Source organism: Catharus ustulatus, chromosome 1, assembly GCF_009819885.2.
Source record: "Catharus ustulatus isolate bCatUst1 chromosome 1, bCatUst1.pri.v2, whole genome shotgun sequence".
NCBI lineage: Eukaryota > Metazoa > Chordata > Aves > Passeriformes > Turdidae > Catharus > Catharus ustulatus.
The window spans coordinates 148,141,362-148,155,751 of record NC_046221.1 but is presented as its reverse complement, the minus strand read 5'-3'; the positions used below and the strand labels follow the sequence as shown (position 1 = coordinate 148,155,751).

The following is a 14,390-nucleotide window of genomic DNA, read 5'->3' as shown; positions in this document are numbered from 1 at the left end:
GTGATCTTGGGCTGTTCTCATTACTCACAAGAAGAGAAGCCAAGGCCAAATTATGAAGATAATTTATAATTTCTCTCATGTATTCTTATTCTTTCAATACATACTGCTTAACAAAAGAATTGTTTAAGAGATGCTTAAATTTAATTGGCTCTGATTTCATCTCTGTATTCTTCAAAGGAAGGCATCTTTGCTGTATAAATCCGGTTGTACCAGATTTCAGAGGGTAAGAAATTTATAGCTAATACTAATCCTGAAAAAATTACTACATCTATTGTGATACATTCTCTACAGAATTGTCACAGTTTTTGGGTCCTGTATCAGTTAATCAAGTTATTTTAGAAGTTGGATTCTCTCCTAACTGTTAATGGTACAAAGATCACTTTTGCAGCCTTATGTCTTGTTGTTTATCAGATGAAACTGTTACAGGAGTAATTATTTACTCTTGACTAGTCCCATTTTGGGAAGAATTTGCACGCTGATATGTGGATGAGACATTTATCTCTTGAGTTGTTTGAAAAAGCCGTTTTGGATGTTCTGCAGCTATTCCTAGACTGGAAAATTAGAAGCAGCCCTAGTTTGGATTGATTGTCATGGGGAGAGCAAACAGCAACAGATTATTGATGGGCAACAGCTAGATGAGCAGAATGACATGATCTGTACTCAGCCAACTGGCTCACATTTGGAAGTCCTTTTATTCAGTTGTGGTTATCTCACCCCATCCGTGTTGGACTCTCAGCTTCTCCACCTAATTGGCTGTGTTAATTGGTAGCCCACACCTTCAGATCTCAGGTACATCCCAAATTCCTTTGCACAAGTTGCAACATTACTTCAAAGAAGGTGCTGTTGTAGCCTCTGCAAATAGTTTTGGGACTTTTTTTAGACTCCAAAATGCCAGTGAACCCAGAAGTTGCTTTAATAGTTTCATTCTTTATGAGTGAAAACATGGTAAAAGCTTTCACTTTTTGTGGGATACATCCCAGTGCAACAAATCAGCTCAACATCATTGCTGGATATTTCTTAAAACTAGTGAGGTACCGAGTTGGAAATTGAGGTGGCATGAAGGCAGCTCTGAGAAGGAAGACAGGAGCAATGTGGTAAGACTTGCTTGCGTACAGGGGATTTTTGAGAATGGAAATACGAGTATAATCTGTGGTTATATATCTCTCTGTAACCTTTAGAGAAGTAGTTATATTTTTTTTAATATTTATATATTTTTAAGGAACATTTAGGTGCATTATTGCTGGAAAAGAAATATAGTGCCCAACTTACTTCAAAATGTATCTTCAATAGGAATAAAACAACTGTTCACTTCTGTTCATCTCTGCAGGCTGAAGATTTTTACTCTCATTGGTAGTTTTAGTTTCTGTCTATATGTTGCTGCCACCTATGTTGTACTTGTGTTTCTGAAATTACATATTTACCTCTCAGGGAAAAAAAAAATTAAATCTTTTTTTGTATGTGTTTTATGACCCTGGCAGATTACTGATGTTTAAATTAAATTCCTGATGTCTGTATGGTCCAGGCTAATGTGAGGGCTTTTGGCACCACCCCTTTGTGCAATAAAGAATCAAAGCCACTAGCGTAAGAAATCTTCTATCAAAAGCTGAAAGCTAGATTCATAAAATCACTTATGCAGGCATTATGAGATTTTCCCATGGAAAGTTTATGTGGGAGTTTGGGAAAAACTGATTCAAGAACAGCATTATTTGCACTATATATATTCATCCAGGAGTCAGCAGGCTGGCGCTGGCATCCCTTGCCAGTTTTAAAGGGTTGCCAGCAATCATGAAGCTGCTGCAAAGCCACATCAGCAGAGTATCAAGGAGTCTTCTTATTCTGCGCCCTCCTTCCCCCTTTTCCAACCAGAGCTGAAATGGGTAAAACAGAAATCATACTCCTCAGTGAATGCGCGTACTCAATTCTTACGGCTATCCAAAAAGTGCTACTATTCTAAAGCTGTTTCATAACAAATTCTGAAGGTGGAAGCGCTGTAAGACTAGCTTTCTCATCAGCATTTCACTTCAATTCTCAGCTTCAAAAGAAAAATAAGAGGAAAAAGGGGCAAATAATAGACAAACCACTCAGAGTGAATCCATTTGCATCCACTTTGGTCTTTTTTTTTTTTCCTTTGAAATGTATTTCATTTTGGGTTTTTAAAAAAAGTTACGTTTTTAAGAAGGTTCTGTTTCTCAGTCTGCATGAGGACTGTATGATATGTGTTGCAAGAGAGTCTTTCCTTGCTAATAGGGATGATTTGGAAGGCAAGGTAATTCACCACTGCTTTGGCTGGAGCTAATATTGGCCTCCAACATCAGTTCTATAATTTCTGACAAATGGCCAAGATTTCTTGAATAGGCACAGCTTTCTGTTTTGTGTAGGGAACACACAATCCACTCTTTTGTTGTGGTTGCCACTGCTGTTGTTTCTCCCGCATTCACAATGGAGAGTGGGGTTATTTGTGCTGAGTGGAAAAACAGTGCCAAAGTTCTGACTTGCTTATGTTTAATGTGATTTTAATTTTAGTGATAGCTATAAATGGTAAAAGAGATTTTGTAATATAGATCCTCTGTATCCTGATCTGTAAGTCAAGAGGGCACATTGGTGATGAAAGTTTTATCTGTCACAGGCATGTCAAGATGAGCGATTGCTGAATGATTCAACCCAAATGTATAGGAACTGTTTATATAGAGATTGCCAAACAATTTCCATTGCTTTTCTTTTTATCTAAATTCTTGAATAAATTACTAAATAAAATAGTCTGTGTTTGGAATGTATGGCTGTGGGATATATGGAAACTCACAGCATGTGGGGGGAAAAGTTAAAATGGGGAAATATAATAGTTTTGTAAACTTTATGTGAATATAGGTTCATCATATATAGACTCAAGGTTCAATTTGCTGATCAAAGCATCCAAATAACTTTGGATTTAATAATGTCGGCAATGAATGCTAATATATGGAAATTGAAAAACATGGAGCAACAATAGCTAGCCACGCTTACCAGTATTACCCTGCAGCAGGTAGATTTACATTTTTTGTTTTGTTTTGCAATCACAGTTTGGAAAATGTGTGTTCTTTTTCCCTTCTTCCATACTTCTGAATATGGGTTCTCCTGAACAAGCTTAGACAAGATTCAAGCTAAACAATAGGGCAACATCAGAACCTTTGAAGGCTCCATTTGGATAGGTACCCAAAGCCTGAGTCTGCTTTGATGTATGTGGGCTCAACTCCGATTGCCCTTGGTTGCCCTCTCTTACCTGTGTAACTTGTGTCTGGAAAGCCTTGCCAAATTTTTTTTAAGAAGTTAAAAAAAAAATGAAGGACATTTTTGCAAACTCATGTTCATCTTGGCTCTGGTCTGGCTGGTCTGGTCTACAATAATGCCCTCTCTGGGGATAATTTAATAGTACTGGTTTAGGTCTAGGCTGTAGATTTTTGCCTCCTCCCCAGTTTCTGAAATTTCAACCCTGTTTCAAATGGGAGGATTTTGCCTCTAGTTGGAAACAAATTTATTTGAACTTTTCTGGAATGCTAGCCAAAACCATCCTCTATCTCCCTTGCATCTTTTCCTCTTCTCCCAAGTAATTTATGGTTCCATTTGACTGAGGTTTTCGGCAAGGAACTCTGATGCCTTTGTCTCATATCACACACTTCACCTGGCAGAAAGGGACAGCGCATCTCACACTTGCTTCTCTAGGAGTCAGTGGGGCTTTTGCCATTACCTTCAAGGGAAAAGGATCAGTCCATTGTATTCTTAATGCAAAAAAGAACAAATGAGTCATTTCTTGTACCTATACCTGATTGCTCTTGCCTAGGAGCCAGGAGGTCACCTTCTTTCCTCACTCTTCATCTCAAGGTAGCACTGTGCTTGCCTCTGCCAGTACACTCAACTCAGATTCAGTTCTGAGTCATTTGCAAACCCTAAACTCCCTTTGTCTTCAAAGGACATTTGGATTAGAGAGAACACTGAGTTCACTCAGGCTGAAAAGAAATTGAAACATATAAGGTTGCCACACCTACTAGAAGAGTTTAGCAAGACAGTGGTTGTTTGCCGTAAAGCCAGGATGAACTGTTGGGATGTGATAGATGTGCCCACAGCCCAGGGGGTCTTTGATTCTTGATAGTACAAGATTGAGGGAAAACTCTTCTCCATTGGCAGAAAGCAAACTTTAAGCACACTGATACCAGGATTGTTGTAATGTTGACCGAGATACGGGTCACTTCTATTGGACATGGGGGTATATAAGACTTCTTTGAAAACAAATTGTAAAATGCTGGGAGATAATTAAAGCCTACAAACCCTCTTACTCTTCAGAAACTAAACCAGTGTCTTAAGCAGTGAGAAATAGGAGCAGTTTATTTTTCACAGAAATAGGTGGTTCTGTCCAAAGGCGGTTGAACCTTTTTTGAAGAATCTGGTATCCCCAAAAGAGAACACCAGACTAAACTGACCTCTGGTTTTATCTATTGGGGAATGTTCTGGATCCTATAAAGTGTTACGACAGATAATTAATAGAATAACCAGAAGATTCTGAGAGGATGGCAGGCAGGGCTCTCATAGGAGGTGTCAGTCCTGGCAGAAGTCAGTTACTTTATTGCAGTAAGCAAATAATGCTGTATTCTCTCCATGGTGCAATAACAGTAGATTGGGGAGCATGCAAAGTAGCATCAATACATAAAAATTAAACTACTTTTAATATACAAAGCTGAGTTTAGATAAATGCAGAACAGAGAAGCAAAGGCATAATATTCTCTGAAAGTGCAGCCTTTTAATGCTGTTTTGGAGACTAATTTGCATACAAATAAAATGTCAGCTTATCCCATAACTGTCATGATAAATTGGAGCACTTAGATTTTTGCATGAGATGCTCCTTCTGTACCTTATTAAATTATGGGATCTTGGCCTTTTGCCAAGTGCTAGGGTGATACTTTCTTCGCTGAAATACATACAGGAAAGGGATATGGACCTGGACATCTAGAGAACCCAGGTTGAGTCACTAGCCAAAGTATCACCTGCCTGCAGTCTCTGCCTGCACATCACCTTGAACACTTTGAATTTTTCATTTCTCTGTAAATAATTTTATTTGTGCATAAAATGGCAGTGATGTTAGCTTTCCTGTTTCACAAGCTGTGTTGAGTTTTAATTAGTTGTCACATGTGCAGAGTGCTTTTACGTACCTGATTGGGAGCAAGGGCAAAATGAATCTTGCCTTGTTGGGCTCTCCCATCCTGGATGAATGGCAGTGGAGGGTAGGTAGGAACAAGCTCTATAGCAGGCCAGTAAGAAATGCAGAGCAGCAACCTGCTGTACTCAGGAACTAGTAAATAAAAGCAGTTTGAGTCTTCTTCATTTTAGTTGCAATATAGCATAAAATTCTCCTTCATGTCACCTCTCTAGACACATTACCTTTTGACTTCAGTTTCTCCTCCAAGTGTCTGTGTGATTACCCCAGGAGTGAGCTAAAAATGAAATAAGTGCCTGGAAGTGGGTTTAAACAATCTATTTTGAAATACCACTCCTAAACTCTCTTGTATAATGACCAAGTGTCTGCTTTATACCCATAGAAAAGGTTAGATTTATTCCTGTGGCTAGATGACTACTGATGTGTGCTGTGCTCTGAAGCATAAGGTAATAGAAAAGATCATTGTGAATTAATTCAATGCGAATTAATAAGAGATTTATCTGATGAGAGTTGTTTGAAGGTGATGGCACTTTGTAGCTGAACAGGATTTAAGATGTCCAAAAGTGTACCTTTAGAGATTTAAGAACGATCGATGTTGGGAAAGTAAATGTAAATGGAAGGAGCAAGCTTGAACAGACCACAGCTCTTTTCACTCATCTCTTTGTTGTAGACTTTGTGGGGAAAAAAATTGCAAACAGCCCTTGGCAAATTGGTGATCGGGGGCTAAACTGAAGAGCCTGAAAATGCAAAAGGGTAGGGGGGAGGAGGAGAAAAAACAGGTGTTTTGCTATAATGCTGTTCTACTAATAGGACGTTTAAGGCATGGTTTTCTCCTTGCATTTTTTAGATTGATGAAGCTATCATAATTTCAGTGGAGCATGTGGAGTGTAAAATATCAAATCGATGCATTTTGTCCAATCACAATGTCTGATCCTGCCTAATTTTACTGATAGCGTGGAATCATGTTCTACCTTGGCAATTTCAGGCAGGAAAGAGTAGACACGCAGTTTGAGGGACTTGCAGAAAAACATATATAGATTAGAAACTCCTTTGGGATAAACTTGTCAGTTGCTTAGAGCTGTGACATCTTCTGAAGACACTTGTGCCAAAGCAGAAGAGAGGTGGTCTTAATAGGCTGTTGCTTGTCATTAAACTTCTTCTACCCTCTCGTGGTTTAGGGCTTGACTCTTGGGTTCCTTACACAAAAGGGGTTGTTCTTTCTTTCCCATCTCATCAGAGAAAAGTTAGGGAGGGCCATGTGTTGATTGTTTGCCAGCAGGCTTGCTCTGAGAATCGTGAGCAAAAGCGGGAGAGAAGCGTTGTGTGTGACTGCCTCCTGCTCCGTGTCCCAGCCGGAGATGGTGGGGATGTGAAGCTGTGCATGTCTCTTTTCTGTCATTTCATTGTGCAAGTGTTCCACAAGGGAAGGTAGAAGGGCAGCAACTTTGGCCAGTCCTCTCCCACTGTGTCTGAGTCTGGGGTGGTTTGCATCTAAAGTAATCTGATTTTCAGTGAGGGCAGCAATTTCACCTGGAGTTTCCAGTGTTATTTAAAGATTTTTTTTTTTTCTTTTTTACGCTTAAATTAGAAATGAGGTCTTTGAATTGTGGGCTGTACTAATGAGGTTGTTAAGTTTCTGGTTGTGCTGGGCACAGGTCTGGGCCAGCCCGGCGGGACAGGCTGCCGAGGAGGGCTGGGTGCCGGGTGGCTCCCCAGGGATGGAACCGCCGAGACACTTTCCCAGAAATTCAGGCTCAAAACAGGAGCACTCTGCCTTGGGAGCTCGTGTGTCTTACAGCTGCTCCATTGCTGTATGGAGAGTAGGGAGGAGGCTCCGGATTGATTAGGACTTTATGTGCTCGATAGAAGCCGGCACTTTGAACACTTAGGGGTTTTTATATGAAGAACAGCAGACAGTCTTTGTAGTCTATTTATGTGTAATAAACTGAGTTTTGTTTTGTGTCTTGTGTTTTGTTTTTTTTTTTTCTTTTGTGAAAGAAAAAAAAGTCTAAAAAGGAGAGAAATTAAAACCACAGCATTATTTTCCCATGCAGCTATAGCAAGCATCCTACAATCTCACATGATCGGCTGTCCTGCTGGAGTGGAGTGTGGGAAGGTGTCAAAATATGTCTCTCAATCTCTCAATTTTTTTTTTTTCTTAAAAGGGAAAGCCAGATGAATGCCAAAAGCCCTGTTCTCTTCTCTAGCCCTGCAGTAACAAACTACATGAGTATATGCTATTAAGATGATAAAGATTAAATTTCTAGTTACTAACGTTCTATCACAACAGCAAAGGGGGAAAAAAATCTTGAAAAAATTATGAAAATTAGTCTGATGGTCTCCTTTTAATAACAAGATCACTCCCAACCCCAACAGACAGTGTAGGCTGGAATTCCACAGGGCTTTTTTGTGGTCCTAATGATTTTAATAATACTTTGTGCTATGTAGCACCTTTCATTAGAGGATCACAAAGTGCTTTACAGTCACTAATTAATTAAGCCTCACAACACTCCTGTGAGATAGGTAAGTATTACACATATATTAAGCTGAGACACTGAGAGTTAATGATTTTTTGCTGCATTATTCTGGGAAAATGATTGATGTTCAAGCGCCATATGTGCATTATATGTCTTTGTGTGGGTGTGTAATATATATGAGTGTAAAAGTATTAATTTTACTATCCCTTAACAAAGATGTCCTACTTGAGCCTGTTGAATATAAATGTGTATTTTCATTTAACTTTTTGTTGCTGCAGTGTATTAACTGATAATATCACAGTCTTCATATACCCTTGACTCAGTTTGCTCTTCGTCTGCTTGTGCATCTACTTGTACAGAGATTAGTCAGTGGCATCTCATAAAATTCAAACATATTTCTAGATGGATTATTCTGTTAAAAAGAGCATATGACTAAGATCTGACCTAAACCTGCAGCACAAGCACCAGGCAACAACCATTCTGTTGCAATAGGCTTTGATGACAAGCCATCACATTCAGTAAAAGTAATGAGCAACAACAATGACCTGCTGGGGAGCTGGTGATCAGCAGGTAATTAGCCATTATCTTCACCACTCTTAAGAAACTATTGATTATCAGAATTTTTCTTTTTTTTTAAATTTTTTTAAAGAAATACAGTAGTCACTATGATAATTCATTATCCTGAATTGCAAACTGATTTTAGCAGAAGATTTTGTTTCCAGGGATAAACTGATGTGAGTGACTGTTGAACAGAAAATTGTATCTTGCAGATGTATGAACCACATAGAGCAGCCTTAGCCGTTTTTGAGGGAAAATGCATATAGCTGCAACCTGGGCCTTATCCAAAATTCCCTCAGCTCGAGAAGTCCTTTCATTCACATCAGTCTTAGTAATTATTTTATTTTCAGCAGATCACTATTTTCAGTGTTGAAAAGGTAATTCAGTCCCAAAGCCTGTTCTTCACTGGGCTTCTTTTCTAGCACCCAACAAATGTGCTTACTATTGCAGTGGCATTGCAGAGATGTGGGAAGTTGCCTGCTAACAACGAAAGTAACACCACTAATTTTGTTTGAAGTGGAACAGAAGGCAGCCAGCAGAGGTTAACTTACAGCTGCTGATGGAGTTATTTAGATGCCATTAACTATCCCATTAGGCCAGTCCCATGATGACGCGTGTGAATTTTTAAGACACTTTCTTTTTACAGCTCATTTTCAACAGTTACTTTAAACTTGTTTTAGACTTTGTGTTTGGTGAACATTATCTCTGAGATTTTTTTTTTCGTCTTTTTGTGTGAGTGTGTGTGTGCCAGAGCATGTGTGTCTGAGGAGAAGCGAGCTATGGGATTTCTCATGTTTGAGGGAAATAGAGAACGGCAGACTCTATTTGTAAAGTGCCCAGTAATAGATGCTTGGGAATGTACAATAGGTATAATGCTTTTAAGTAAACACCATTTTTGAATGCATAATTTAGGAAGGAAAATCTTTTTTTTTGTTTTGTTTTGCAGATATACAGATCAGCTCTCAAAATGTCTTCTGTGTCTTCCGTGCATCTTCTAAGACAATTGCATTAGCCCGCCTGCTAGTTGACTAATAGAATTAATAATTGTAAAAAGCACTCTAAAGCCACATGCCTTATGAAGTCAATGCTGGGTATGATTTTACAAGTATGTGATCTATTTTTTCAAGTGAAATTGTTAACCGAAAACGTTCTTGGCACACAATAAAACATTGTGCAATCTGTTATTTGTCTTAGAGATAATAATTTCAGAGTGGCTATATTCTTTCTGTATCTAACTTATGACTTGCTAGGGGATGGTTTCTTCAATTTAGGAGTATTGCAAATGTAGTTTTATTTACATAATATGTCTCTGAAAAATGATAGCGGTGGAATTTCAGCAACAAAAAAAATCCCTGTGTCTTTTCTTACCGTCCCCTTGAGTGGATATCAAACAAATAAATGACAGATGATTTTTCAAAAGTTAAAAGAAAAAAGACGGGAAAATACTTTTAAATTCAACTCAAGGAAGTCAATGTTATCTTCTTTCTTCTTTCTTTCTTTCTTTCTCCAAGTGTAGAATACTGCATGAAAAAGCTCATTAGGCAGACACGGTTTTCTTTTTTCCCCTCCATTAACAACCCAGACTCACCAATGTATTGGGAAAATTAGAACTAAAGTAGCTAGATCTACTGTCCAGTTAACCTGTATACAGGCCAGATTTCTCTTTTCTTTAAAGGGACTTTTTTTCTGTCCTTTTCTCTGACTCTCTTCTGTCAGTTGTCATGAAGATAGCAAATCTCTAAAGCCTTCCTTATCTACCAAAAATATCTGTAACAAAAACATTTTAGAACATTGCATTTAGTCTTGTTTAATTTTGACTGAGGTAACATTCACGATGTTTACTTTCTCAATTTCTGATTTTTCTTCGCTGTGCAGTCAGGACTTCTTTCTCCGTCATCTGCCATGAATTGCATTTAAACGGAAGGGATTTATTTTAAAAATGGTTTGGGACATGTAACCAGGAGAAAAAGATATACTTAACTGAACACCTACTAGAGTTGCTCACAGATATTTTTAGTGTGTTAACCAAGAGCATTCATGGAGTCTCACAGAGAAGTAGCAGTGCTGAAAGGCTGACGATTGTCTTCATGCCTTGAATTGCAGATGTGTGCATGTTGTTTTAGTAGGCTGAATCTATATTGTAATAGTTCTCTTGACACAGCAGAAAATATTTCTCTGAGTTCTGAGCGACTTCATGGTTCAGAAATTATTGGGGAAAAACGAAGTCCAGTTTAGTTCATACATCCCCTGCTAGATGTAATTGATACCAAAGAGAAGACATTTGGTTCCCAAACATACGTGTCTTCTACAGGAAGGAATCGCACTAGGCATTTAAGAAACCTAGTAAGACCACACGGAGTGTTAAAATTTCTGTAACACAAGCTGGCATTCTGTGTGAAAGCCGCCTTGCTGTAGCCCATGCTGCCTGTGGATCAGCTCAACCACAAAGACAACAGAGCCAGCCCAAGACACAAGTTGAACATTTCCCCTAAGAAGTTGTCTGTTTTTATCAACAGAGCATATAGTGCCCTTTCATGTGGAGCAGATGGAAATAAGAGGATATACAGATGCCTGCTCTTTTATTTTTAACCTCTGTCCCCAGCCTTGCTTCTCAAAGTACTGTTTTGAGAAGGTCGTCCGTGGCTTTCTCAGGTCTGGATGCAGCGCCATTTGGAGCACATCAGTGCTGCTCCCAGAGTCACCAGGTGGTCCTCCCTTGGCAGAGCAGTGTGGATCTCCAGTGCCTCTGTAGGGCCAGGCCAGGGCTGGCCTGAGAATGGCAGCTCAGACTTGAGTCTGTAGCTCACATCTCAAGTGTGGTACTGCAGGCTGCTGCCACCAGACCACACACAATTTGGCAAAGAGAAACATCCATGCTTGTATACAGCATTGGCAAAGATTAAGAGCATAGAAATGTTGGGGCACATCTGTCTTCTTCCCATAGCTAGCATGTGAACACAAATGGATCAAACCAGCTGGCGATGAATATCAAATCCAGAACCACACAGTTGAGAAAGCAGAGGAGTTTCATATATATTTTTTCTCTTAAATAGGGTGGGGAAGGTGAAGTGGATGAGGAAGTTGACTGAGTACTTGCAAAGTGTGATTACTTGTCCTTCCATGATCTTCCCCCATTCAGAAAGCAGCTAACTCACTGGTGGCAGACTCCCCCTTTCTCTCTGATCCTTACTGCTGTCCTGTCTCAGCTTTCTTAAATAGATCTTGGAAGTGTGCTTGCAGATTTAGCAGTAGTGGCTATGTCTGCAAGGAGGATTGAACAGAGGAAGGTTTGGCTGATTAGATCCATGTGGATTCCAGGTGTTTTCAGGGCAGATCCTGGCTCAGCCGCACAGTGATGTCAAATGTCTGGATCCAGGCCTGTAAAGTTTTATTGACAATGGGTTTCCTAATAAAGTTAGTTTTTCTTTGTTTGGCAAATAGAACTAATTGCATGAATAATGGACTGTGGGGCCAGACTCTAGAATATCCGTATAATCCTGTTTGAAGTTTATGGGGGGTAGGAGGGGGAGCTCTTGCTATAGAGAAACTGATACCTGCTTAGGAAAATACTTTCTCTGAAACCTCAAGTACTTACTCTACTAAATCTGTTTTCTTGCTCATAACTTGTGTAAGTTCTTCTTAAGATTATATCTTTTAGATATATTTTTGCAAAGCTACGTTATATAGAGTTGCACTGTGTATGAACATTAGACTTCAAAAGTTTATTTTCCCCCTTAGTTTTCTAAAATTATTTTAAAAGAAGCATTAATTTAAAATTCTTCCTGCCACACCATTATCATCCCAAAAGATAATGAAACTTGCAATTCACTGACTCTCCTGGAAGTGTTTTTGTAGGTTTTTTATAGTTCTCTTCTTAGTTTAGTCTCAGTGTGCTAAGTTTTTAAAAGTTTCCTGCATAGTTTAAAAACCTATTCAACAAACACTTTCTGAGAAGTTAATGTATTCAATGTATTCATATAGTTCAGAATGCTTTTAAAAGTGTCAGGTTTGTAATCTGTTACATATCTTGTATATCTTGAATAATTCTATAGGATTTTTTTTCTTTTTTTTTTTTTTTTTTCCTTTCTTATTTCTTTCTCTGTGGTAGATATGGTCCGGAAAAAGAATCCCCCTCTAAGAAACGTTGCTAGTGAAGGTGAGGTACAGACCCTTGAGTCTACAGGTACTGAAAGTGAAGAGTCTGGAAGGAAAAAAGAATTTTCTGCAGAGCAGATGCAAGAAAACACTGACCAGGGTGATGCGGCAGAGTTAAGTAACAAGGAAGAACTTTGCATGCATGTCCAAGAGCCATCTTCCAGTGTTAAAAAGGACTTGAAAAGCTCAGTGCTGAGTGAAAAGGCTGGCTTCAATTATGAAAGCCACAATAAGGGAGGAAATGTTCCATCCTTCCCTCATGATGAGGTGACAGACAGAAATATGCTGGCTTTCTCATCTCCAGCTGTTGGGGGAATCTGTGAGCCCTTGAAGTCTCCTCAAAAATCAGATGCAGATGACACCCAAGATGTGGTCTGTACCCCGTCAGGAGATGCAGCAGAGACAAATGAGGAGCATCAGATGTCGCCAAAAGCTTCAGATGAAACAGTGCAAGTGCAAAGTGGTCAAACTGATGGCCAAGGCTCAAGCCCGGTCCCCATGGCCTCAAAAAACCCACAAGTGCCTTCAGATGGGGGTTTAAGGCTGAACAAATCAAAAGCAGATTTGTTGGTAAATGATAATCCAGATACAGCGCCTCTGTCTCCAGAGCTTCAGGACTTCAAATGCAACATCTGTGGGTATGGTTACTACGGGAACGACCCCACAGATCTCATCAAACACTTCCGCAAGTACCACCTAGGACTGCACAACCGCACCAGGCAGGATGCCGAACTCGACACTAAAATTTTGGCTCTCCACAACATGGTGCAATTCAGCCACTCCAAAGACTTCCAGAAAGTCAACCGCACTGTGCTTTCAGGGGTACTGCAGGACATCAACTCCCAGAGGCCTGTCTTGTTAAATGGGACTTACGATGTGCAGGTTTGTATGCTCCCAGCCTCCCTGCCTCTGCCCACTGCCTTCTCAGCTGCAAAGCCAGGTCTTGCAAAGCCTTTCCTACCTGCATGATTGCTGTATCTCACACAACCTCTAGACCCATTTTGGTCTATTTTAGCCAGGCTCTCTGCAGGTCTGCTGAGCATCTTGCACAGTAGAGGAGTGTTCAGCTTTTTGACCAGTGACATTTCTGTGTAGGATTTAGTCATTATGGTAATCAATAGCGAGAGATCTTATCCAGCAAACAGGCAAATGGCTCAATTGGTAATCATATCTGAAGGACTTACTGTCACAGAAAGAAAAGAGCAAATAATAATGAAAAATAACAACCAGATAGACAAAAGACAGCAGCTGGAAATTAAAAATGTAATCCTAAATTATCATCTGCTGGGAGTCAAGATTTGGCTTATTGATTCTTTATTAAGATAAAATAAATGGCAAGTCTTGGCAGCTCTCAAGTTTTCTAGTGCCAGAAAAATAGGATACACAATGGATATTTAAAACATTTTAGAAAGTAACAGTAATCCATGCTGTCCTTCACATTAGTAAGCCTGTAAGAAAAGGATTGTTGTCTCAGTCATTCTCATCTACTTGAAGTAGGAAAAAAACTACACATACTGCTGGGAAAAAAAATAATCTTATTTTTACCATGAAAGAGTGAACTCAAAAGTTTTTTATGGACTCTCTGTTAGTTTCTTATCAACTAATATTTAATTAAGTTTAAAAAAATTGATGGTGCTTTTAAAAAAATCTTCAGATTGAGCTGAGAGATACAGGAGGATATTTCAGTATTCTATATGATACAAAATTTCAGATTTTAAGAAGAATAAAACCAAAGTGATGGAGTTTACATACAATACATGCTCAAATTATCATTATCACGTGACTGCATACTTAGAAACATTGTAGTAATCATCTGGTAAAACTCCAAGGGTATATTAAAATAAAAAGGTAGAAAGGTGAAAATACTTAATTATGCTTACTGAAACCGTAGCTATAGATAGAAATTTTGCAAGACAGGTTAAGATGGCTAACATCTAACTTCAAGGAAGAAACCAAAACCAGAAAACTAGTCAGGAACTTTAAGCTTTTCAAATTATTTAAACTTTTCCTCTTTTGAA

The 14,390-nt window shown here is 39.0% G+C and overlaps 1 protein-coding gene across 5 annotated transcripts in view; it reads left to right on the top strand.

Annotated features, from left to right (window-relative positions):
- The window catches only part of TRPS1 (transcriptional repressor GATA binding 1), a 212,069-nt gene that overhangs the window by 29,527 nt on the left and 168,152 nt on the right, over positions 1–14,390 (top strand). For 3 of the 5 annotated variants that reach the window (XM_033064240.2, XM_033064267.2, XM_033064230.2), the window contains exons 2-3: positions 9,164–9,322; positions 12,326–13,254. In XM_033064240.2, the coding sequence (XP_032920131.1) occupies positions 9,286–9,322; positions 12,326–13,254 (966 nt within the window). In that variant the 5' untranslated portion in view covers positions 9,164–9,285. The remainder of the gene's footprint in view (positions 1–9,163; positions 9,323–12,325; positions 13,255–14,390) is intronic. The other 2 variants (XM_033064248.2, XM_033064258.2) reach the window with 2 other exon arrangements.